The sequence below is a fragment of the Protopterus annectens genome, chromosome 13.part0 (genome assembly GCF_019279795.1).
Source record: "Protopterus annectens isolate FY-2018-M chromosome 13.part0, PAN1.0, whole genome shotgun sequence".
Classification (NCBI taxonomy): Eukaryota; Metazoa; Chordata; order Ceratodontiformes; family Protopteridae; genus Protopterus; species Protopterus annectens.
In genome coordinates this window covers 1,253,853,275-1,253,881,039 of record NC_056747.1, presented here as the reverse complement: position 1 = coordinate 1,253,881,039, position 27,765 = coordinate 1,253,853,275, and the positions used below count along the sequence as shown (strand labels likewise).

Below are 27,765 nucleotides of genomic sequence, written 5' to 3'. Positions count from 1 at the left end.
GGATTCCCACTCTTCATTTCTTGATACACTGGAAAATATTAGGGTACAACCTTACACCCTAATAATGGGCGATTTCAACTACCCCACCATTAACTGGGAAAACTACTCATGTACCAACTCTTGTGCTCAACGTTTTCTGGAATTCATAAATTCCAATGCCTTGGATCAACTTATCCACACCCCTACCAGGGGCAGCAATATCCTAGACCTGGTTATTACCAACATGGGCAACCGGTGCTCCACACCAGAGTTCAATTCCTCGTTGGTCAGATCCGACCAAAAGCTAATCACCCTAGACATCCACATCCCTCCCCCACCCCCCATTAGAGAAACCACAGTAAAAAAATTCTCCAAAGCCAACTTCACGCTTCTCAAGACAGAAGTGGCAAACTTCACGGCACCCATGCTGATAGATAATAGAGGTATGACTGCTGAATCCTACACAAATGCAGTTTATAAGCACTTACACGAGTGCATGGATCGTGCAATCCCTAACAGAACCAAGATGCTATTCTCCAAAAAAAGGAAGCCAATCTGGTGGTCCCCTGCCATAAACAAACTCTACAACAGAAGAAAGAAACCGTTGCAAAAAAGAGTAAAATCCCATGATTGGAGAAACTCCCTGATCAGCCTCAGTAAGAAGCTGAGATCCCTCATAAAATCCTCCAAAGCTAGTTACGAAAACAAAATCGCCACTGACTCTAAAGACAACCACAAAGCATTCTATAGCTATTTCAAAAATCTCAATGGCAACACACTGATCTGCTCTGAGTTACAGCCGAATGGTACTAAATATACAGAACCAACTGATATTGCCAACATCCTGGCAGATAGGTTCAGTGCTAACTTTACCCCCCTGTCATTCCCTAAAGGGCCCACCTCTATACCAGAAGAATGCAAAGTTCCTGTAGTCACGGCTGTACAGGTAAAAAACACACTATCCAAAGCCAAGAACACAGCATCCATGGGACCTGACAACATCCCAGGCTGTGTTCTATATGAACTACAGAACGAACTGGCACCCCACCTAAGTACCATGTTCAATCATAGCCTCACCTCAGGCTATGTGCCCACTGAATGGCGCACAGCGACGATTATCCACTCCACAAAGGGGGAGCCACCACAGACTCTGGAAACTACCGCCTCATTAGCCTAACGAGCCTGGTCTGCAAAGCTATGGAACGTATCATCACGGAACTTATAAACAATGACATTAGTAATCTCCAAACTCAGGACCCAATCCAGTTCGGGTTTGTAAAACACAGATCATGTCTCCTAAACCTGAAAGACTTCTTTGAAACAGTCACCAAAGCCGTAGATGAGGGTAAGGTGGTTCACACAGCCTATTTAGATCTCGCCATGGCTTTCAACACCATCCCCCACTCTGGAATTATAGATAAACTCACTAAACTAGATATAAATCCATATGTCACAAGATGGGTTGCCAACTGGCTCACTGACAGAACCCAGACTGTGAAAGTAGCAGACTCCAAATCCAACTTCAGACCAGTGACAAGTGGAGTTCCACAGGGTTCAGTCCTGGGTCCTCTCCGATTTGGTATCTACTTCTCTGAAGTACAGGCTAACACAGAAGGTCTTTGGCTAATGAAGTTCACAGATGACTGCAAACACGGAGCCATAATCAAATCCCCAAAAGATGTGGACGTCCTACAAAAGGGCCTTACTGAGACAGATGCCTGGTGTCAAAGCCATGGCCTCAAGCTCAATGCCAAAAAGTGCATTGTCATCCCTTTTGGTAAAAACTCTGTACCCATGAGCTACCACATAGGTGGTAGTCTACTTAACACCGAAAGTGTGATAAGAGACCTTGGGACAAAGGTGGACAGTAGTCTCTCCTTTGATAATCACATTGCCACAGTAGTCAGGAAATCCTTCTATGTGGCACACCTCATCAGAAAAGGTTTCTCATCCAGGAAAAAAGAGGTCATTGTTCCCCTCTACTCGTCACTCATTAGACCCATTATAGAGTACAATGCCCCTTTTGGTATGTACCTCACAAGACATCTACAACAACTGGAAAGGCCACAGAAATACCTCACAAAGAGGATTACTGGCCTCAAACAGATGCCCTACGCAGACTGTCTCAAAAAACTGCAACTTTACTCTGTCGCATATCGCCTACTCAGAGGCGATCTCTGCCTAACACACAAAGCTATGTTAAACCCAGAGCTTTTAGACATGCTCCACTTAAAGAAATCCCAATCCCTACGAGCTACATGCTCTAGGGACCTAAACCTTGTCACCACAATAAACAGAACATGCTGGAGGGATAGATTCCTGTCCCAGAGACTCCCCATACTCTGGAACAAACTACCTATCTATATCAAACAAAGCTCCTCATTAGCACTCTTCAAGAAAAATCTTGATGATTGGATGGGAGATAGGAAATTCACCCCAGGGATGACTTCTGTGGCTCTGCTCGACAGTGGCACAGGAAATTAATATTCTTGGATGGCGAAAGCCAGGGCACCTTTTGACTAGGCTTATATAGGCCCTAGGGCCAATAGCCTACTACCTACCTATGAACCTATGAACCTATGAACCTATGTGTACATGTGTGTGTGTGTGTTGTGTAGATATAGAATGTTTAAAGAGAAGAAATTTTATTTTATTTTTTCCTCACCTTCCCACCCTGCTTCTGTTTTGCCTACTGTTGTTTTGTTCTTAAACTCACTGTCTCTCTCTAGTTGTCTGCCCCTTATGTTAATTTGACCACATAATTCCTTCCCTTTCCTCTTACATTGGCTGTTGCCAGTAAACACAAAATTATCACTTTGTGAGGTCACTCAACTCCCTTGAGCTATTTAAATTAATGTGCCCTCCCACTGTATCCCACAGAGACAGAAAACTGCGTAATGCACCCCATCCAATCCAGGCTGCCCTCTTGAAAGTAGTGTCTCTCCTCTTAAACTGCTAAAGCTCGAGTTACCTTCTTTCATATCTTCCTAACTGCTTAGTGCAGACATTTCTCCATCTTATTTTAATAACTGCAAAGTCTGGTCCAAGCCCATTAATCTTTGGAAAGCCTACATTTCACTTCCCGCTAGTTATTTTTGGATTAATGTTTCTATTTTGCACCTGGTGAGGGAAGCAGAAGAGAGACATTATTTCCCAGTGACTAATGATGATTGCAATGCCTGATAACTGGGATTTCTGCTACTGTTCTGCTTCTGGTGAGAAAAGGGTCAGAGGGCCATTGATTCATAACCGAGTCTGATACAGCAGTGTATGTGGGACTTTATTGATCAGCCTGGTTGCCATTTAGGGCATTTACCAGGGAAGGGGAACAACAAGCCTTTGATCTCTGCATCATCTATGGTGAGACTGCTGATCATCAGAGTCTATGGCCTGCTTCTCATCTTGGGATCAGTGCTGCGGTTTTGCTTCTGGTGAGAGAAGAAACAAAGGGGGCATTGTATCCCAGCTGTGGTGAAACCAGAACGAGTAGTAACCCGGAAGTAGTCAATAGGTGAATCAACACTCTTCATTCTTCACAAAAATAAATTCTGTTTTTTTTCAATGAGTACTGCTAGATTATCTACTATCGAAACTAACTTCAGAGTAATCTCTCTAAATACTTCACTCATAAATCTTCAGATGGCACTACTGTAGGTACCCTCCAAATCAGTGTACTGTGAAAACATTAGTCCTCCACTCTGTTACAACATGGATTAACCATCTGCTCTCAACCTTCTGTGGCCAGTCTGATGGGAGTAGGTGTTTTAAGACAGTGTAGCAACTGTCTTATGCTTGCCAACTGTTCACTACTAATAGTTGATAGTGCAGCCTGTAAGTGATGCAGGGATTTAAGAAACAAGGAGGCAATCCTCTCACATCAGCCCACCCTCGATAAGCATCATACGTTCACAGCAGCATATCAATCATAGCACGTTACTAGACCCATAACATATGCTATGGCTGCAAAGAAAAAAAAATGACAGAGCCTCCTAGAACTTATTGTAAAATATCTTCCAGTACATGGGACAACACCTGCTTATTGTCTGCTTACACATACTGCAGATCCACAGACCTCACCCAAGATTTATCAGGAAAGCAGGCCTAACCCATAAGGTTCATTAAATCTTCTTTAACACAGGGAAATGTTTTAGGTATAGATGATTCTAAGACCATTCTGGGCAAGAACAAGGTGACTGTAAGCTACTTATCAAGTGCCATGAAAGAACTTTTAAGCCAGACAAGTATGACTACAGTCTAGTGATGGACCATGTGGGAGTGACTGACTTGAGGAGCTCCAGCCAGAGAGACATACAGAGAGACATGAACTTGCTATGCATGTGTTACAGGCAGGAAAGACACTGGTCTTGGGTAGTGTCTTGCCTTCACGAACAATGATGCCTACATAATTTTTCAAAGACAAATTACCTCCTACTAAGTGATGGTATAAGAAGTTTCAAAACCACTTGAACACAGATAACACTGACTCCTATGCAGAGGTGTACACCAAATGCCCTGTATAACCACTTAAACAGCTGTATAGAACCGCATTTACCTGACCGGATTAAAACCAGGTCTTGCCAAAAAAACAAGCCACCCTGGTGGACCCCTAGTATAAACAGGCTATACAGCAAGAGAAGGAAACTGTCCAGGAACAAGAGGGAACTGGCTCAGCAGAGGAAGAAATCCCTCTCTAGCTGAAACAAACAAATCTGAGATCTTGTCAAGTCCTCCAAAGCTAATTATGAAATAAAAATAGCCTTCCTAGCTAATGATAAACACAAGATGTTCTTTAACTACATCCAAAATATAAAAAACCCAGCTGTGCACTCAACTGGTTATGGATGGCACCACCCATACTCATCTTGGAGGTAATAAGTAAATATACGGATAAACGTCACAATGCGCATTGCTCATTCATGTCACTAAAACAATTTTTGCCTCCTTCTGCCGTTTATCCGGATATTTACTTATTGGTGTGGAGTTTCAGAAACTGGATGTAATAGCCAACCTGATAGGTAACAGATTTGGAGCAAACGTCACCCCCCTGTCCCCTCCACTCATCTCCCAAAGTATACCTGCCACCATTCCTCAGCCTATTATTTCAAGACTGCAGGTCATCTCAGCGCTCCCCAAGGCCACAGTATCAATGGGACAAGACAACATCCTAGGTTGCCTTCTAAACAACTTAAAACATGACCTAGCAGACCCACTTTTATCTGTGTTTAAGCAAAGTCTGTGAACTGGCTGTCTTTCAGCAGAATGAAGGACATCAATGGTAATCCCTCTGCTCAAAGGGGGACCATCAACCAACCCTGAGAATTATAGGCCCATAAGTCTTATCTGCAGGGATGGAAAGAATCATTATGGACCTTGTTAACAAGGACATAGGTCATCTCCAAACTCTGGACCCAACCAAGTTCAGATTTATTAAAGCTAGATCAAGCCTGTTAAACATGGTTGACTTCTTCGAGAAGGTCACCAAGGCCCTGGGCGAAGGAAAGATAGTGCATCCCAAATATCTTGACCTAGTTAAGACATTTTACACAATTCCCCACTCAATTATTGTACAAAAACTCTCCCAATTGTGAATTAACCCTTACATTACCAGATGGGTAGCCAACTGGCTCAGTGACACGACACATACTGTAAAAGTGGGTGACTTCACCTTTAGAAAAAGTGGGCCCCTTAATGTTCAGACTTTATTTCAGAGAAGTCCAAGCAAACTTGGACAGTCTGTGCCTGGCCAAGTTCACTGACGACTGTGAGTTGGGAGCAATCATCGAGTCCCTCAATGATGTTACTATACTGCAGACAGGGTTAATGCAGACAAATGATTGGTGCCAAAGTCACTGATTAAAGCTAAATGCAGAAAAATGCATTATTATTCACTTTAGGAAAGCTGACGTCCCTGCTAATTACATTATAGACAGCACCGTCCTAAGTGTAGACCCAGTGGTACGTGATCTGGGTACTCAGTTTGGTAGCAACCTGAACTTTGACCACCACATATCCACAGTAGTAAGGAAATCTTTCTTTGTAACACATCTTATAAGTGAAAGGCATAGCATCTAGATCTAAGGAAGTTATTATTCCATTATACTAGGCAATTATTAGACCAAGAATTGAGTACAGTGCTCTCTTTTGCATGTACCTCACCAGGCACCAATTGGAGAGACCACAGAGGTTTCTCACCTAGAAATTACAGGGTACACAAAAGAGGTCTTACATGGAAAGACTGAAAGCCCTGTCACTGTATTCTGCCTCCTACAGGTTTCTAAGCTGTGACCTGTGTCTGGCTTACAGGGCAGTCTCTGATCCGGGTCTTTTATTGAATTTTACTTGAATTTTATTGGGTGAGTTGTTTTTTAAATGGAGTATTGTTTGCATGTGTAATTTTGTCTGAGGAAGGGAGTAGTCCTGAAAGCGCTTACCACTTTTATTGACTCTGTTTGTACTGAATAAACGTTTTAATAAGGAGCAGCAATGTCCAGCGACGTTCTTTGTTTCAGTCTCTGATCCAGCCTGATGGAAATGCTACACATTTGTAGATCAAACTGCACAAGGGCCACTTGCTCCAGGGATCTTAGCCTAGCCTCTGACAGGAACAGGTCATGCTGAAGAGACAGATACATCTCCCAAAGACTGACACTTCTCTGAAAAAAGCTTCCACTTCACGTGAAACAGAGCACCTCCATGACCCTCTTTAAATGTAATATAGGCCAATGGATGGGTGACTGCAAATTCACTCCTGGGGATGGCACCCATGTCCATCCTGGACAGACGAAGTCGGTATTAACTACCATAGACCCTTACCTCTGCGAACTTCACTTGCCTAACCACTGACAGTCGGGGCAACTTGGGATAAATATGACTAGGCTTGTAAGGGCTCTAGGGCAGATGAACCTATGAGCCTATGTTAAGACAAGATAATTGGCTTTAACAATTGGCTAAGTAGTTGTCATTCTAAGGGGATCTAGCGTGTGTAATGAATGGGATGAGGTGGCAGATAAGACTTCCTATTTCAAGAGGCATGGCTTACATTTGTCATACTGGGGCTTTTGCATACTGGCTAAAGCTTTTGCTGCCTTAATAGTGCCTTTTTTTAGGCAGTCCCCCTAGTGGACATTTATACATAGAAAACTTAAACTCAAATTTAAAGCAACTCAAAGTAGCACTAGTCAATGCTCGGAGTCGAAATAGAAAGATTCCAGAACTTGAGGCCCTTCTGCAACTCAAACCCATTCATATTTGTGTAGCTACTGAGATAAGGCTTCAGTGCAGTTTCAGCACTCTGTCTATACCAGGATTTTGTGACTGTCATACTTTCAGACCCTTGGATAGCTGTGGGGGAGTATCTATAACATTGCTTCAGATCAGTTTACTCACAATCTTAACTTAGTGCTTTTGGAGATATGCATCACCCTTAACAAATCCAAATGCAAGTTGGCGAAAGGGTTACATTTCTGTGCTATAGTTCTTGTGGTGCAGAGCTTGATTACCTCATTTGCCTACTGTGTGACCTTGCACAAGTCACTTAACCAGACATTGCACTCAGGTTGCCCCAGAAAAGGGACTGCAGGCCTACCTGGTTAGCAAATAGGATTATTATTATTACTTCATTGTTAGCTACAGATCCTCATCACTGTCATCCGATGATCACAGAAATTATGTCAATATCCTTGACGCATTAAACATCAAACTAAATACCTTACACACAAAAAGGTAGTTTGGTTACAATAAAGGCTGTCTTCCAAAATAAATGTTCGTTTCAGCAATAATCACTTCCGAAATACCAAAGTCAGAATTCCTTATTAACTAAACATGAACAAGTGTAAAAAGAACTGGATTTAGTGCTTTCATCTCCACACCGGAGACCTCCTCAGAATCAATTAACTGCGCTTTTGCCATTCCTTTTATATAAAATTGGTAGAAACAATTAAAACCAATTAACATAATTATTGAACATCAATTGGGTCAAATAAATTGAGTCAAATAAATTCATTGGCTGGCCATAATAATAAAAATCTCTTGGCAACCTTAGCGTTGTATGCTTCCTATACATAGAAACACCACAAAAAAATAGGTAATGATACTTGTGTGAAACCAACACAACCAAAAACTTACATAAACAAGTTTAAAACTCAAATAAAAATTGTGCCTCTGTTGCATACTAAGCAAGAAAAGGACAAATCAGTGTAGTACATCCAACAATCTAAGCGTAACCCACATCTATATGAACGTAACATCAATGCTTTCTTCTGTGTTGAAACAAATATTTTTCCGCATGCCTCCCTATTTACATGTAAGAGGCAAAAAATATACAAAAAATACATAAAATACAAAAAAATGTAGTCCCTGAGATATACAGAATTCTTGTTTCTTACAGGTAATGTCGTACGTACTTCATAATACTAAACATTCAACTAATAATAATATGTATACTTTTTGCAATTTAGTTTGCAAATACAAGCGAACAACGTCAATAAGGCAGCATTCAATGTAATATGTATATGTTGTAGGAATATATAAAAAATATAAAACATTTTTACAAATATGTAAAACCTATAAAAAACTGAATACCTTCTTACTTGAGGACTTCAATTACCCAACCATTGATCGGCACCCTTGTGCCCCTAAAAATAGCTATGAGAAGCATTTCCTAGAATTCATTTCAACCAATGCACTAGAGCAAATTATACAACTGCCCACTAGAGACTGTAATATCCTTGACTTTGTCCTTTCCAACATAGCCCCTGCCTGCACCCCACCTTGCATTTCCTTATCCTTGGTTAATCTGTCCATAAATCAGTCATCTTCTCTGACAGGCCTAGTGGTACCGCTCCACCACCAAAGAGACCATTTTTAGGGACTTCTCCTAGGCAAAGCTACTTCTGCTTGTAGAAGACCATACTAAATTCCCAATAATCCTTGGAAATCGATCCAACTGAGAGGGCTGTCACATTCACCTTTGAACTTTACTAGCATCTGAACAGCTGCGTAGAAATGTCAGCACCCATCCGCCATAAATATAACTGTTAATTCAGGAATAAACCTCTTTTGTGGAATTTATGTAATAAAATATTTTAGGAAAACAATAACTGATTAAAATATCAGTAATAAAAATAAAACAAGATAGTTCACGACAATATTAACATAAATAATTTAATATAAGCTTTCACATACAAATCACATTTTATCAAATAAAATTAATGGGTATATCTCATAGTTTAAAGTTTTCTATCTTGTTTTATTTTTAGTATTAGAAAACTGTACAACAAAAGAAGAAGTTAATGAAAAGCTGCAAAAAATTTCCATCTCCCTACCTCATGCCTGTACTGAAGCATGGCAGTGAGGAACTTAGAAACAATATTATAAAATGTAATGCAGAGTATAAATTTAAAGTTGCTACAGATTCTAAAGGAAACTACAAATCCAAGAATGCACTGAGCTTATGCCTAATAATATTTGACCCCAAAGGTATTTACTATGTATGTGTGGCAGATGTCAAATTTCTTCCATTCAGAGCCAGCGGTGACCTGCTCCAGCTTACACAGGTACAACTCCTGCAGGAGGTAAAGGAGTATTTTGGTTTCTTTTTCAGGCCAGCTTGGGGCATGAGCCTGGGCTTTAAAGGACAGCATTGCTGTTTAGCATGAAGTTTGGAATGAGGTATACAAGTCTGAAGCAAGGACATAGTGGGACATACCAGGATAAAAGCTAGGCAAAATGCAATTTCCTGTAGCAGCACTTGTGAGTCCATTCCACATTCCAACTTTTAATGCTTGATGTGGAGCAGTCTTTCTACCTTTATGTGAAATTACTTCTGTCTGTTATAATCACATTAGCCACATCTTAGCATACTTCTTCATAGTGTCTGCACCAGAAACAACCACGTTCTGTTCCTCAGAACAGCAGAGAAGAATGGCTGACGGTGATGCCATTATTCTTATACTCATGACACAGCCAGAAGACAGTGTCACACATTCACAAAGTGTAATGGCAGGATCTCCTACACCATAGCAAGTGGGTAGGTCCATAGGCAGTGACACAGCCTCACACTCACATCAGAATGAGTCAATGACACTACAGAGCTCAACACCTTCTTTTTGTGCACAGCTTGAGTCCCTTGATGGAGATAATGCCCTTTCAGTGGTAGCAGTATCCACTGCCACACCTGTACACACAGGTACCAAGTGAAGACATAATTCACAGTTGGCTACAGACACATGTAAGGCCTTAGCTACCCAGCACCAGATGTGTTGTGTCATATAGGTCAGGCCCAGGCTACTGCCACTGAGAGTCAGGTAGAGATGATTAGATTACTGCAGGTAATACATAAGGAATTTCAGTAGTACCTGGGAATGGTAGAGGCCTGTGATAATTCCATGATGACTCTCATTTGCAGTATAGTTTCACACACAGCATCCCTGTCACCTTTCATGTGCACACTTGTAATTACTTATCCGACATGTACTGGGAACACAGGTCAATGTGTTCGGGGAACTGTTTGCATGTGTAAAGGTCAAGTAGGGAGACACCATGTACATCTCAAGAAAGTGCTGCAGACACTCACAAATTCACCCAAGAAGAAGTCAGACAGGGCTTGTCAGACTTCCCTAATATGTAATAGCATCTCTCAGTTAAAGTCTAGGTCCTGCATCATGCTTAGGTGCTTAGGTTAACATCAAGATGTTCCCCTGCATCCATAGAGCCTGTCATCTTAGAAACTGAGCATCAAGCTCACATGCCAACACTTGATCTCCATTGATTGGACCATCATCTATGCTGCTATTAGGGGATATTGTGTATATGACACCAGACCATCACCTATACTATCCTTAGGGGACATTGTGTATGACAACTTCCAAATATAACTTAATTTTCAGTGTCTGTGCCAGAGAAACAGTCATCACCCAGCAGTCACTTTCTAAATATAGCCAAATGCTGCAGTCCTTCCTTATATCTGAATAAATAGTAGAGAGACACTACTACAGGAAAATATTACTTTTTTTCTGCATCTGATGAAGTTCACATTGCAGCAGTGAATGAAAGCACTTATTCTTTATTAAAAATGCCACCAGTTCCTGACATCTACAAATGTGTGTTTTTTTTTCAATGTAAATAAGAAACATTCATCATGCTCTTTCCTGGACACGGCCATTAAAAATCATTTTAGAGTTAAACTTGTTTCATAACACTGGCTATTCCACACTTAAATCAAAGCCTGACGGTATAACTAGCACTTGTGCCACTGATCTCTCAACACTGTACAAATGATGACGCTTATGAAATTATGAACGAAAACTGCTTTTCTTATGTAGCAAATGTCCGATGTACAGTGTAAGGTAACCAAACACCACTCCATGTAGCCCACAAGTAACACTTCATGCAACAGGTATTAGCTGTGTAAATTTTTTGCCTTTCACGAAGTGAAATTTGCAGACCATAGTTGAGGACGTGATTCTGCCTCTTCTCCTGACCTGCTATATACCATGTGTGTGCCTACCACAAGGGTTGCTGTACTACTACCATTAGTTGTCCACCATCACTATCATCACTGCTGAGAGGAAAGATAGATGGAGCTGCAGTGCCAGTATTGGTGACTGGTTGTGGCAGGTACGCAGATGGAGGTGCAGTGCCACTATTGGTGACTGGCTGTGGCAGGTACACAGATGGAGCTGCACTGCCACTGTTGGTGACTGGCTGTGGCAGGTACACAGATGGAGCTGCACTGCCACTATTGGTGACTGGGTGTGGCAGGTAGGCAGCAGACCATTGCATGTTTGTGTTGTGCAAAATGCAGCAGGTGGTATACCTGCTGCATTTAGTATCTGGGTCATACTGAATGGCAACCCCACACTCATCTAAGCATTTGAAATAGACTTTGAGCAGACCAAACACTCGCTCAATGACTATCCATATCTGGGAAAGGGCAGTGTTGAAATGCTCCTCAGCAACTCCCCAGGGGTTACAGACTGCTGTCATTTGCCAAGGTTCAAGTCAGTGGTCTGCATCACCTCGAAAACAAAAGATGGAGGTAACACATAAAAAAAAAAAAAGGGGACAGTGATTATTCAGTAGTATCTATTCCCCTCTACAGATATAGAAATAACTCTGATTTTTAACACTATTACTAGTTTACACTAACCGACAAGGTGACCATAAGGCATAGCGCCATGCAGGAAGATGGGGTACAGTGAGTGTGTGTGCCAAATATGGGAGTCATGGCTGCTGACACAATGTTGGGCCAACATGGTGATGATGCACCCCCAGATATCATTAAGTACCTTACAGTGGATGAAATGATAACCCTTCCTCATCTGGAATTGCTCCCCATGTGGTCTAGATGGGGCTGTAATAGCAACATGGGTGTGATCTTTCATACCAAGCATCTCAGGAAAGGTTGCCATCTATAGAAGGCACACATGGTACTGCCTCAGTCCTGAGATGATACTGGGAAATAAATGTATTAATCCACCTATGAAGCCTGTGAGATACCTAGTGTGTCTCCAGTCTTTCCCTGGAAGGTCCGCATGCGAAGTATAGAGAAGGCTACACATGTGGCTACACATACATCGGTATCCACACATACTGGAAAGCCACACATACCCCCCAGTCCCTATCTGTGGCCCAAAAAAATCACCAAAACCCATACTATGTCCCCATCCACTACAAACTTGTCCAAGACTTCTTCATCAGTAAAGTTCATATGGTTCAACCTTTTGACTATATCATTGTCTTCTTAGTCATTGCGTACCACTGGGCACACTTGGTGCTGGGGACTGAGCCAAGCACCTCAGAACTGGAGATGACTAAACTGGAAGCAGTTTCTAGTAACTTCATAGACTGTAAAGTGAATGGAAAAGGCATGACTTCACTTTTTATAAGTCTTATGTGTACAGCACATTCAGACAGCAGGACAATATGAATTGGTGTTGATAATGGGTGACTTGAATGCACATATCAGGACAGGTACAACAGGATATGAGGACTGCCTGGGTTCACATGGATGGGGCAACAGGAATAAAGAAATTGAGGCCATTCTAGACTTCTGTTTGGCAAATGTCTTGATGGTGGCCAATACATGGTTCACCAATTCAGACAGTCTCAAGATCACATACAAAAGTGGCCAACATGCAACTCAGGTAGACTTCCTGCTAGAAAGGAAAGGACACTGGGGTAGAATCAGTGATTGCAAAGTCATCCCGAGTATAACAGGTCAGCCCACAGCAGAAATCACTGATTGCCACAATCAGCTGCAGTGGTCAGAAAAGGCTTTAAGATCACTGGCCCTCTTCAAGACAAATCTTGATGAGTGGATGGGAAAAAGAAAGTTCACCCCGGGGATCACTGCAGTGGCTCTACTTGATAGAGACACTGGGAACTAACATCGGGCAGCACGATGCCAGGGCACTTCTATGGGCTAGGCTTGTAAAGGCTCCAGGGCCTTTAGCCTAGTACACACCTATGAACCTATGAACAGAGACTAGGCTGAAGAACTGGAAGTTGACTGGAGAGAAAGCACAAAAACCTCAAGGAAATACTCAGGGCTCTAGCATATCAGGAAGAAGAGGAAGTTGGTGGAGTTGAAGAATAGCAGTGCTTCAGAATAGCATATGCAAGGACTATACAACATTTGTCTGGCCAAGACAGGTATGGAAGCAAGATACATAAGGAAAGCTGGAAGCAAAAGTTCAGGAAGTCATCAAAAGAAAGAAGAAGTGCAGAAAAAAGTGAAAGACAGAAAAGAAGGACCAGGCTAAAAAGAGGCTAAGAGGGGAGTTGCAATAGTAAAGAACAAGGCATGAGAGGCACTCTATCAGCTTCTGCAAAGTGACTTAGTAGATGGCACAAATACATTCTGTCAGGTTGAAAGGCAAAGACAGAAAGCTGAAGACGATAGACACCCTTCATAAGGGATGCCAGCAACAACCTGCTCACCAGTCCACTGGATATCAAAGGCAGATGGAAAGAGTATTTCCAGCAGCTTCTGAATGAAGAAAACCCCACAGATGCTGTACTATGCCAGACACAGCCTATGATGAGAGAAGATGAGGAGCCCACCATAGAAGAACTAAGAACAGCACTGAGGAAAATGAAGTCAGGGAAAGCAGCAGGCTCAGATGAGGTCACAGCAAATATGATAACTATGGTGGTGAGATAGGGGAAAAATGGCTCCTGAAGGTATTCATAGAAATCTGGAGAAAAAGGCATTTCATGGATGGCTGGAGAATAAGCATACTAGTGCCCATGTAAAAAAACACACACACACACACATACATATATATATATATATATATATATGTGTGCAAAATTTTCCGAGGAAACAGTCAGTCTGCATTTTGACTGTAACTGTATCAGTGATATCACTCATGTTTCTTAGTTTTTAAGTGAGTGCTGCTACTGCACGTGATCCCCATCCTCAGCTGCCAGTCATGCCCTCTAACAGCGGGCACCAGGGCAGCTGCCCCTCTCTAGTTACCCGAACTTCCTGACACTAAAGTAGAGTGATTGCAGGCGGTGCAGAAACTTGGCTGCTTCCATATGCAAGGCTTGTACCATTACTAGCACATGACTTCTGTGCTCTTGAGTGCAGTGGCTCAATGACTGGTTTTGGATCACATTTAAAATGGTATTTATTGGTGTTCTTAATGGAAATTATTTGAAATGTCTGAACCTGTAAAAATGGACTTACATGTACTAAGTCTGAGATGGTCATTTCGTGGAATATTCCCTTTTCACTGAGGTATGATGATCTTTGAGTTAGTATATATAAGTTCCAGGGAGGAGGGTGTTTGGGGGGGGGGTTGCTTTCTGCAAAAACTGTGTTGAAGGGCGAACAATGACGTTCGAGTTTCACTCTTCTCCTGTATTGTCAGTCTTGTTTTTGTTTTTTTCTGGGAGCTGTTCTTAACTGCATGATTTGGTTCTCTCTTGGGAGGTGTTATTCATTCTCTACTGCCTGCCATTAGCTTTGCATTCTGCAAACAATGGGCTGCTAATTTTTTCTTGAATGAAGCTCTAAACTTAGGGCACCTGGGCTTTATTTATCATGCCGTTGTCCCTCTTATATCTGCCACCATTGTAATGTCTTAGGTACTGAATCACTGTGGCCTGCTTCAAGAGCTCTATTAAGGTCTCCTTTTGACTTGGCCTTTAATGATAAGCTACATAATTCATTGATTTATATTTTGTAACAGTACTTAGCATTTAAGCTGGAGCCTGCACAATTATTATGGAATGCAAATACACTTTCCAAGGCGGCTAGAAAGTAATGTTACAACAGGGGATACATTTTTTCAGATATAACAGTGAGGCAAAAAGTGTAAAGTAAAATATATTGTTTATAAAAATAGTAAAATTGCATGTAAACGTTTAGAAAAGCTAGGTGGTCACTTTTAAAAGGAATACATTTGTTAAATTGGAAAGGAGGAGAAGTAAGTGATGTTTATAAATACTGTCTTTACAACTGAGGGATGGTAGGAACTGCAGTGCATTAATGCAGATGGATCAGAGGTGTTTTAGCTGCAAGAGAAAAAGGGAAATTTCAGTTAGATTGTTTAATGCGTTTTTGCAGAATTATTTGATGCCCAGGGACTACAGGATTATAATGATACTGCTTGCTGCTGTCAGTGTAGTTTGTCACGTCCATTTCTAATACTAGAATGGGATTAAGTTGTAAAATAATCATATTTGCAGATGTCACAAAAGATTATGATAAAAGATTATATTAGCATTTGAACAAGTTATTTGAATGTTCCAAAGACATAATTTTTCTCCTGCACCCAGCACTTGCGGTGCTTTTAGCTGATCTCCATGTTGGGAAGTGTAATGGTTTTCACAGAAATGTGTGCCAAATGATTTTTTGCATCTAACATAACCCATGAGCAGCACATGTTGTATACAGTGCAGGCAGCACTTTAACTTTTAGCCCGGAAATTCATGCTTCCATGGATGCATTCTTTACACAGATTCTACTTTTGTACCTAGCAATGCCCATTTCATTTCTCACACCTGAAGCTTTCCTGGCTTCCATTAATGAACACAGAGTGGGAAACCCCCTCAAGATGAGTCCAGCAGCTACCTTGAACTACCGCACCTGCCAGCTGTACCCAGTGTCGGTCCAGTTAATTGAGTTACTAGCACTGCAGTTGTGTCGGCACAACTGGCTAATCCACAGAGAGTGTAAGATTGTGCATTTTTTATGTAGACTAGTAGTGCGTGGCATACCTTTTGATGAGGGATTACAGGTGAACTGAGTATGAGAAAAGGATCTGGAATTTATGATTAGTCCTGAAATGAATCCTTCTGGGAAGTCTGAGCATGCATTTACAGACAGTAATAGATCTGGCTTATATAACAAGGGTTGTGCTTGTTTCAAAGCATTCACATATGATGGTACCACTACCATTATTTAGGCCATTATTCATGGCTATTTAGGCCATACCTCAACTGCTTACTTTATCTAAAGAAGGATAGTTGAATTGTTGACAGTATGTAAAAAACAGCAACCAAAATGTTTTAAGAAGCCAGTGCTTTGGAGTACAAGAGAGTTTGACACCATTGAGTATGTACTCTTTGGAGGTGAGAAAAGAAAGGGGGTTATTCTTGGGGTACATCACATCACCATGAAAGGAAGGGAAAGTGCAAAAGAAAAAACAGGAGTGAGAGCAAGGCAGAAAAACGTACTGGATAAGACTGCATATATACTCACACACATACACACACAGTCATGCAGACACACACACACACACACATGCACGCACACACACACACACACACACACACACACACACACACAGTCATGCAGACACACACACACACACACACACACACACACACACACACACACACACACACACACACACACACACACACACACAGAAACACACACATACAGTCACACACACACAGGCACACACACACACACACACACACACACACACACACACACACACACACACACACACACACACACACACACACACACACACACACACACACACACACACACACACACACACACACACACACACACACACACACACACACACACACACACACACACAGAAACACACACATACAGTCACACACACACACACACACACACACACACACACACACACACACACACACACACACACACACAGTTACAGGCATTTATGAGGATCACAAGTTCCCCAGCTGCATGCCTTTGGGTTTTGACAAAAAAAATTGTAGTGTGCAAAAACTGACACATATACTGGGAGGACATACACATTTTTTTCCAAAAGCACCCTGAGCAGGAACTGAGCTGGAGGACCATGCTCATATGGGTAACAATACTAACTGTTGCACCACTGTTCTGTCCTAGTATATGAAGTATGTTATTCTTATCTCCCAACTGAGGTACTCACTTTAATGTCTATGTAAAGCATTTCTTCTATGAAACAGTGGTGAATAGGTGGAATATGCTGCAGTGATATGTGCTGGAAAGCAAATATGTAGATGAAACGCGGATACATTCAGCTAGAAACAGTATAAGTGAAATAGGAAGAGGTTTATTCTGTATTCATTAGCTGCACATTGGTGGACCCAATAAGTAATTTATGCCTTATTGACTGACATTATCATTGGTTTCTGTGCCAGCAGATGCATGTAAAAATAGGAAGGGCAGTACATCAATAACAGAGAGTACAAACTGAGCACATCATCACTAGCTATAATGCTGTGATTAGCCTTTTTTATCACCTGCAGTGCATTGTTGTAAAAGGAGTCTGGTATTTATTAAAGTTATTTGTTTTAACTGAATGTGTTTTTCTTTCCTCGCAGTATACACTCATTAATGAGTCTGGAAATGATCGCAGTTTCTCTGTATACACTTCCAAAGAGTCCAGCTTGTTGAGGACAGACAATTGTACCTTTCAGCACCAAATCAATCACTTGCAGCAAGAAGTAAGTTGATTTTTTTCACATTTCCTAGAGTTTACTAACATTGTGTTACTATTGCCTTTTATTTTATTTATTCTTTTTGTAAATTAATTTATTTTTAACATCCATTTTACGCTTTTTCCAACATTTATTGCTTGCCTATTGGTTATATGTCATTACTGTCATACTTATAATTTATGTAGTAAAATATTCCTTCTTTATATGTTTTCTCAATAGGAATCACACAGATGCTACAAGCAAATGCCTATAGGCACAATTAGGAAGGGAGCATTGTGGGAGAAGGATAAAGGGGGTGTTATTGTTTACAAGAGATTCAACAGACAGATATTCCAGAACTTTTCCTTATGTCTTATACATAGAGTAAGAAGAAGACCATTTTCACTGCAGGCTGGGGTGAGGGCTTGGGGAAGAGATTACTCCTACCCTGCAAAAGGCTTTTTTTGCAGCTGCTAATGTAAGATGAAAAAGAAGTAAGAAAGTAAGACTAAACTCTAGTTTTGTGCATTAAACATGTGCTGTGCCACAAAGGCTGATTTAATCTGTAGTACAAGGTCCTTCTCTGATGTATGTTATCAGTTATAAAGCAGGGAGTTGTGTACTGTTACACCAATTGGGAGGCAGTGACCTCTATGTACATTTCATATAAAGCTACTAATTTTAAATTAATCTGATCCTTTTTATTTAAGGATGGGCTATTTTTTTATTTGAGGGTGGGATTCAGAAAACATATACGCATAAATCATGATGTAGTACTCACAAGTATTATAGACACTAAATCTTTTACCCTCTACCCTGTGTAAGTGATTTTCACAGATGTAGTCATGAGACGTAGAAAGGGTTCAGAGGTGGCATGCTTAGTCAAGGTGTGAGATTCAGAGCTGTGCTGTATACAGCAAATCACTTGTTGTGCAGAGGACACCTCATCTACAGTGATGACCAATACCAATTCCAGGTACAGAGTTTCAAACTCAAAGCCAGATCAAGTGCTAGGCGACCTAGGCAGTTGTTAGCCTTCTGGTTTGGGAAGGCCCCACTGGCTGGGATGTTGCTACAAAACTTGCATTTCTTTAAGAATGTACTCTATGTGTAGTTATATTTCTTCTTTAAGGACACACACAGAGTATATCTTTAGTAGCGTCTGTGAGTGCACCGTACTAAAGATGCACACACATTTAAACAACATTGGAGTGGAGTGCAGGATGTGGATTTTTATGGGGAATTGCAATTCCATTTCAGACGAAAGAAATGAGCACAGGATTTTTGTGGAGTGTGTGTGTGTGTGTGTGTGTGTGTGTGTGTGTGTGTGTGTGTGTGTGTGTGTGTGTGTGTGTATATATGTGTTTAAAATGACCTAGTTAAGGATGACAGGTTTATTAATTTAATTCAGGCTCAAACTCTTTACCTTGATTACAGGAGTGCAGAGATTGAATCCTTCACACCAGCTACGAAACTTTCATCAGCAGGTGCATTTTTCAAGGACTGTTGGGTTTCAGTACATTTTCAAACAATGTTGAGTTCCTGTAAATTTCAAGGACTGTTGAGTTTCTGTGCATTTTCAAAGAATGTTGAGTTTCAAGGGAAGAGTTTACTGTTGCTCATGCTAAGTCTGTTTTCAATGCGTAACTGTTTTGTTGAAAGAAGTGTTAATAGCATAACAGGTAGCATACTTGCCTTTGGTGCAGAAGGCTGTGGGTTCTACTCGCATAGCATGTAGCTGGAGAACTGATATTGCAGTGCCCTTTTAAAGGGGGATGGTGGTGCTGCAATCCTGAGTATGTCCTCCTTTGGATGAGATGCCTATGAACCTGATTCTGGTTAGATAGATGTTCCGTACTTCAATATTACCAGCTTACCATTTTTTTTAAATGTAACATGGGTGATTTATTCTTCAATGACAACAGGCACTGAATTTGTACATGAAACACTGAAATGTAAATTGTTTGTGAAATTATTCAGATGACTTTTATTTCTGCAGATATTTTGTATATTGGTGGATTGTAATGACAACAGTTTGCCTGGCCTTTTATAGTTCAAATGTTCCTTAACGGATAGTTTTGTCATTATTGGTTCATGCATTTTGTTACATTGCTACTGGAAAAAATGTCCAAAACTTCATATGTAAAGCACACTCTAACAAGTGGTGCTGTATTATATAAGGAATATAATTTAATACTATCAGGATGGTGCATCAAAGAAAACATGTATGTCTGCATGGTTCTAAAAATGTGTGCAAAGGGGCCTATGGTTTGAAAACAGCCCAAAGATAAACTTAATCCATCACTGGCCAGATGCATTTTCTTTCAATGTGGGTTTCAATGCCATTTCAGAGAGTGTGAGTTTAAAGGGTATAGAAGCTTACTGCACACAATGTCTGTTTTCATTGTGCAACTGTATTGTTTTGTTCAGCAAAATGGCTATCAGTGTTTGTGCTATAAAATTTGAAATAAAAGTTTTAAATGTCTCTAATCATTGTATAACTAATGAAGACAATAGTCTGCACACTGACAGGTTTGAGCAGTGTTTATGGTAACTGGGGAGACATAGCCAAGTAATGGGACACTGGAATGGCTGGGGGTTCATCTGTGTGTGTGTGTGTGGGGCCCTGATCCATTAGGCTGCCTAGGGCCCTATTTGACCGTGATCTGGCGCTGCTCACACGCATTAGTATATATTCATTGTGAGATGAATGAGATAACGAGCAGCGATGATTACAGGGAAAGAAACTGTCCGTGTGTTTATGACAGCGAGTAGGTACACAGCAGGATAATACTATGCATCGGTACTTAATTCAGTCAGTGATGGGCGGGGTTATATTATTTGGAGGTGGGGTTATTTATGTTATTTAAATGGTGTACAGTGTGACATGCTGTGTGTCCTTAAGTTATGAAAACTCAAGAATTACATTATTTAATGGACGCACAGCATCACTAGCTGAGTGCCAGTGTGTTACATATTGTGGGAAGCACTCATGGAGGGTTATATTATTTAAAGGGTTCATGCCATTAGCGTCTGTGTACCAGTGTATTATACAGTGCAGGAAGCACTTGGGGAGTTATATTATGTAAAGGGGGCACATCATTGGCTGTGAGCCAATATGTTATACAAAGCAGGAGGCATGTGGCAGGTTATATTATTTAAAAAGGGCACACCATTAGTGTGTGTGTACCACTATGTTATATATAGTGCACAAAGGACATGTGAGGTAATGGTATTTAAGGAGATAGGTGCAGTATCACTGTCTGCATACCACTGTGTTATATAGTACACAGTGGCAGCTGGTGACTTCAAATTAAAGGCGGGCTGCAGGAGACAGCTGAATGGGTGAGGCCAATGGGAAGGGGTGTGGCCAACTAGAAAGGGGTGGGGCTATGCTCAAAACCACAACAACTGGAACTTTAATTAAATACACTGCCCTGGGTGCCAAACCGTCATTGCGAGAGTCCAATCAAGACAAAATGAAGTGTAGAAGAAAAAGCATTTCAATGCATTGGCTACATGACAATTTACTTAATATCTAGATGGAAACACAAAGGTTGTGAGGCATGAAAAAATAAATTACTTTTTAAATACATTACTGGAATGCCAGTCAAAATCAACTATAAAAAAAAAGCACCCCTCAACTCAAGCCACTTCTCCTTGCACTGCAGTTCTAATTATAATTTATATTCAGCTTTATAAAATTACCAAGTAACATGCTGAAAGTAGCAATCTCTGTGATACCCCCACTTGTAAAAATGTTTCTTATCCAAAAAAGACCTGCTGCCTGACAACAACTATCTACTTGTTTCATGGAGAAGACATGATCAAAGTAAAAAATGAACAGCAAACAAGAAACAAGTTCAAGATAAATTGCTTAAAGGATTACTGCACAAGTTATGGATCACACATGATAGACTGGCATTCTGTTTAGTTTACAGGTAAAGCCTGCAAAGATGACTGCAAGTCTCCAACAAATGCAATGAGCTTCCGAAAATACTGTAATCCTGTCCTTTATTACAAATACTGTCATATGCATTTCAATACCTAAGGCTTATACATTATCTAGATATGTAAATATTCTCTACATGGCAACAACGAAAAGGCTTTCAATGTTGGTAATTCTTTAACAATATGCTTATTAAAGCTTACTTGCATCTTACAATCTTCGACAAGCTTACCTGATGGTCATTAAAGCATTGCTACCTAAACACAGAGCAACAGGGCACTGCGACAGCATGCATATTCTGAATAATAAGAAGCATAAATCAACAGTATAAAAATATGACAGAAAACCAGAACATTCTGCAAAATCAAGGACAGATGAAAAGCCACAGTTGTACTTGTGGTCTACCTTGGATGGGGGAATACTCTACACACTTAACTGCATAACTGCTCCTTGCCTTGCTTGGACACATCCATAACCACTACAATGGGGAGTGGGGTGCAACACGTAGGTCACAGTTTGAAATGTCTCTGGCTGACGGTGATGGCTCTGACACTCATACCGCTCAACCTCAGAGCAAGAAATCTGGACAAAGCCATACATAGAAGGTGGGACACAGGCCCAAAAATAAGGACAATTTTAAATATTGCTCTTATAAACTTAGAAAGATAATAAGTAGTAGGTCTTGCATTAGTATGCATTTTCTGAAGGGTATGAAATCTGAAACTCAAATGTCTGCCATTATTTTCTAACTTCAGTCTTTAATGATTTGCCATTAATTTGCCAGAAAACCACAATTTTATGAAAAACAGACCAAAAATGTGATGCAAAAATATAAAATTGCCACACAATACAGCTGGGATCCTGTCAAAGAAGGGACACATTTTTAATATTAGTACTGTTAACTTGAGCAGCTGACAAAATAAGATCATCTACATGCATTTCTGAAATAAAAGCAAACTATAACTCTGATCATTACAGTTATTTATAATTGTATACCCTCCACATTTTCTTTTAAAATTGCCATTTTGCAGAGGGATTATTAGGGAGAGAGCAACATTTTGAGCCAAAATTGGGGACGGTTGAGAGGTTTGGATATTCCTAATTCTATAAAGCTATTTATTTGCACATACCTCTCAACTTCTTAATGCAGGAAATCTGGACAAGGCCAAATATATTGGGGGAACATACAAACAATACTAAAAATTGCTCTTGTATAAATTTAAGACAGTTGATAGAATAACAGGTCTTGCTTTAGCATGCATTTTTCTGAAGGTTATGACGTCTGAAACTCAATGTCTGTCATTATTTAGTGAATTCATTCCTAACTGATTTGCCAATAACCACAAATTTTATGAGGAATAAACCAAAAATAAGAAGCAAAAATCTATTCATTCTGCAAAAATCTGGAGAGGCATAGTTCAGCTGGGGCTGTCTGAGTTTGCTGCCCTTCCCCCCCTCACAAACTCATGGTCGAATGGAGCCTCCCCCCTGCAGCCATTCCAGTGTCCCATTCCTTGGTTATTTTGCCCCATTTACCATAAACACTGTAATGTGCATACTGCTTTACTTCTATGATGATTTGGACTTCATTTGAAAGTTTTATTTTGCATTTAACAGCACAAACCCTAATAGATATCTACTAAACAAAGCAATGCTGACTCACAATAAAAATAGACTTAGCATTAAAACTTCTCTGATCTTGAAACTCACATTCATTGAAACAGCATTGAAACCCACATTCAAAGAAAATACATTGTGCCAGTGGCCGACAAAGATTAACTTTGAGCTGTTTTCAAATTATAGGCCCCATGAACACGAAACATACACATGCTTTTTGATACACCTTCCTGATTGTATTAAATTATATTCCTTGTACAATACAGTACAGTTGTTAGAGTGCATTTTAACTTTATTGTTTTGAACATTTTTCCAGTAAACAATGAAACAAAATGCATGCATCACTAATGACAAAACTGCCCATTTCAGAACATTTCCATCATAAAAGTCTACTCAAACTTCTACAGTCCACCAGTATCAGTACATATGCACAATCTCTGAAGAAATAAAAGCCATCTAAATAATTCCACATTAAAGAAATCTGTAACTAATGAAGAGATTGCTGCTAGCAAACAACTTTATATGTCATTGTTTCATCTACAAATTAAGTGCCTGTTGCCCTTGAGGAATAAATTGCCTATGTTGCATTAAAAAAATGATAAGCTAGTAATATCGCAATAGGGAATGGTTGGCAAACTGATAACAGGTTCATAGTTACTACGTATCTTCGCCAAAAAGGACTGAAGCATCCACCCCCTTTACAAGGCAGTACAGTATCAGCAATGTATTTATCTACTGTGGGAGTGGAAGCCACACCCTTCTGTATCAAAAGCAAGTACACTACCTGTTGTGCTATTAACAATGCAAGCTGGCTCTGCATAAGCAGCACTAAACTTTTGTTCCCCTGCAGCTCTCAGCTCCTTGTAAAATCTACTTGACACTCAGCTGTATCTCTGAACTTTGCAGCACATAAAATCTGGAAAAAGCCAAAATTTATTGGAGGGGGGGGCAAAAGCCCAAAAAACAGGGACACATTTTAAACATTGCTTATATAATGTTGGAAAGTTGCCACAACAAAATGGTATGCTACCACCATACATTTCACTGCGCAGTCTTGAACCCAGGAAACGTTGTGCAAAGTAGTCAAAGCAACATACCACTATGTCAAATCAGCTGTTTTGTGAAAGAAAGGAAGACTGAAACTTAAATGGCTACCATTTAGTGATTTTTTTTCTCACCATAGCTTTCAACCTCATAGCAAAAAACACGTGGACAAAGCCAGTAATACGGGAATACAGCCCCCAAACATATTTAGTGAATTCAGTTCTCACCATAGCTCTCAACCTTAGCACAAAAAACCTGGACAAAGCCAATAATGGGGGAATACTGTCCCAGAAATAGGGACACATTTCAAATATCCATGTTGTAAACTTAGAAAATTGCTGGAATAAAAGGTTTTGTGTTACCATGTATTTTCTGAAGAATATGAAGTCTGAAATTCAAATGCCTGTTATTTTTATTTAACATTTGTTAACCAGGAAAGTCTGACTTGGAAACAAACATACAGAAACCACAGATTTTATGAGGAACAGAACAAATATGAGGCAAAAATCTGGAAACGTTTTGCAAATGGTGGTGGGTAGGGAATTCGGGTTCTTGCCACCTGCACCCAGAATACTGGGTTCAAGCCTGAGTATTCTACCACCATATGTTGTCTAGCCACAAGTATATAGCAACTGGGGCATTTCACGCACACCCCAGCCATCACTGCACAGACTTCTGGGGCTGCAGGGCAGAAATGCCTTTCTCCTCTATCCAGACTGCCTAACATAGCAGTCTGTAGTTCTGGGAGTAGCAGGAGTTCCAGGCCTTGCAATTTTTTTTTTAATTTTGTATTTCATTTTTTATTTCTTTTATTCTACAGGTGGGGGGGGGGGGTTGCAGTCCTGCAGTCCTATAGCACGAGCCGCCCTTGATAGTACAGGAGGCAGTTGAATGGGGTTGCATAAAGGAGGTGCCTCATCATAGGGAGTGTACTAGTGCAGTACATAGTGCAGTAGGCACTTGGTGGGGCTATATTATTTAAGATGGGCAGAGTATCACCAGCTGTGCATCACTTTGTTATACAACACAAGAGGCATTTTGGGCAGGTTATATCATTTAATGGGGGGCACATCATCACATAATGTGTGCTAGTGTATTACAAATTACAGAAGGTATTTGGGGGCGATGTTATTTAAAATGGGCACAGAAGCACCAGCTGCGCAGCGCAGTACTTTGTTATACAGTACAGGAGGCAGTTGGGGGAGTTACATTATTTAAAGGTGGCTCACTGTTGCTTGTTGCTAGTTTATTACACAGTGCAGAAGGTATTTGAGGGTTATGATTTCTTTAAAACCCAACATAAAAACTCCATCTAAAAACAATCTCAGGGTTATGCTGCTAAATGTTAGGAATCTTAGCATGAGACTGCACTTAATGGAAGCAGTCCTCACCTTGGAAGACGCAGACACTTGTGCAGTCACAGTGACCTGGTTCAAGGCTGTGAAGAGCACCCCAGCCATACCAGGTCACCCCTCCTTCCTTACATTCAGACCACAAACTGAAGCATGAAAACTAAAGGAGGTGGTATATCAATTTTAATTAAAGATAGATGCACCTCCAGATTGGTCAAACAGAATGATTCTCTGGAGATACTTCAGGTGCAATTAACTGTTGGTAGGACACCTATTCAAGTCATTGCCATCTACAGAACCCTCTCCATGAGGCAGGACACCCACTCTGCCTACTTGTATCTACTTGAGTCTATCAAGACACATCTGAACACCATGGTTTTGGATGACTTTAGCTACCCATCCACTGACTGGGCACATTACTCATGCTCAAACTCACTTGTCCAAAGGTTCCTTGACTTTGTTAACTCCAGTGCCCTGGACCAGCTGGTTGACACTCCCACAAGTGGTGCCAACATCCTGGATCTGGTACTTACCAGTATGGGGGACCAATGTAGCACCCTCAATGTGAGGTCTTTCCTGCTGAGATCTGACCCACCAATCAGTCTCATTTGAAGTAATTATCACACCTAACCTCCCCAGCAGCAACTAAACTAAAAAACATCTCTAAAGGAGATTATAACCTCTTATGGGATAGTATAAATAGCTTCTCTTCACCTCCCCACTCAGATGGAACTGGCAGCTTTGCCGAGTTGTACACCAATGCTTTATACAAACACCTGTATAACTACTGTGACTCGGCCATACCTGATAGGACCAAAACAAGCTCCTCAAGGAAGAGCAAACCTGCCTAGTGGACAACTGCCATTAACAGGCTTTACAATAGGAGGAAGAAATTGCTATGTAAGAGTAAGAGCGAGTGAACCCTAAACTGGAAACACTCCCTCATCAGCTTAAACAAGTGAATAAGACTTCTTGTGAAGTCCTCGAAAGCAAACTGTGAATCCAAATTAGCCTCCTTGACTAAAGACAACCATAAGGTGTTCTTCAGTTACATACGTAAACTAAAAGGAAAGGCCCAGATTTGTGCTGAACTGGTAGCTAATGATACCACATATACTAAGCCTGTGGACATAGCTAACCAGCTGGCCAGCAGGTTCTGTGAAAACTTCACTCCCCTGTCCCTACCAGATGTACCCCATGGCATCCCTGCCATCTGTCCCCACCTTGTAGCTCTAAAGAGCAGGTTGTTAATGCCCTCTTTAAGGCCAGGAACACAACATCTATTGGACCTGATAACATCCCAGGATGCGTCCTACATGGGCTCCAGCAAGAATTAACAACACAATTGGGCACTCTTTTCATTTATAGTCTAAGCACCAGCTTCACCCCAGCTAAATGGAAAATGGCCACCATTATTCCCTTACACAAGGGTGGTGCTTCCACTGACCCCAGGAACTAAAGAGCTATTAGCCTGATTAGCCTTATCTGCAAGGCCATGGAGCAAATCATCATGGAGCTTATCAACAACGGTATTGGTAATCTCCAAACACTTGATCCTACTTGGTTTGGATTTGTCAGAGGGAGATCATGCTGTTAAACCTGGTGGACTTCTTTTTGACAGTCACCAAGGCCCTGGACAAGGGGAAATCTGTGCATATAGCCTACCTAGACTTACCCAAAGCATTTGACACTATCCCCCACTCAGGCATCATTGACAAACTCACCCAGCTAGGTATTGGAGTCCAAATGGAGAGAAGATAAGTCAGCAAGCAAAGGAGGTTAGTATTGCTGAAATTGAATTCATCCCCAAGTCTTTGTGAGTACCTTCATGAGGTAGACCCTGTTTTTCACAAAATCTCACCAAGACGACCCTGATATATAGACTGTATTTATATAGCAGCAAAACAAATCACCCAA

General features: G+C 40.8%; 1 protein-coding gene across 1 annotated transcript in view; it reads left to right on the top strand.

Moving 5' to 3' along the window:
- The window catches only part of TBKBP1 (TBK1 binding protein 1), a 2,809,732-nt gene that overhangs the window by 1,694,067 nt on the left and 1,087,900 nt on the right, over positions 1-27,765 (top strand). The window contains exon 4 of the mRNA XM_044055270.1: positions 17,791-17,913. Within this exon, the coding sequence (XP_043911205.1) occupies positions 17,791-17,913 (123 nt within the window). The remainder of the gene's footprint in view (positions 1-17,790; positions 17,914-27,765) is intronic.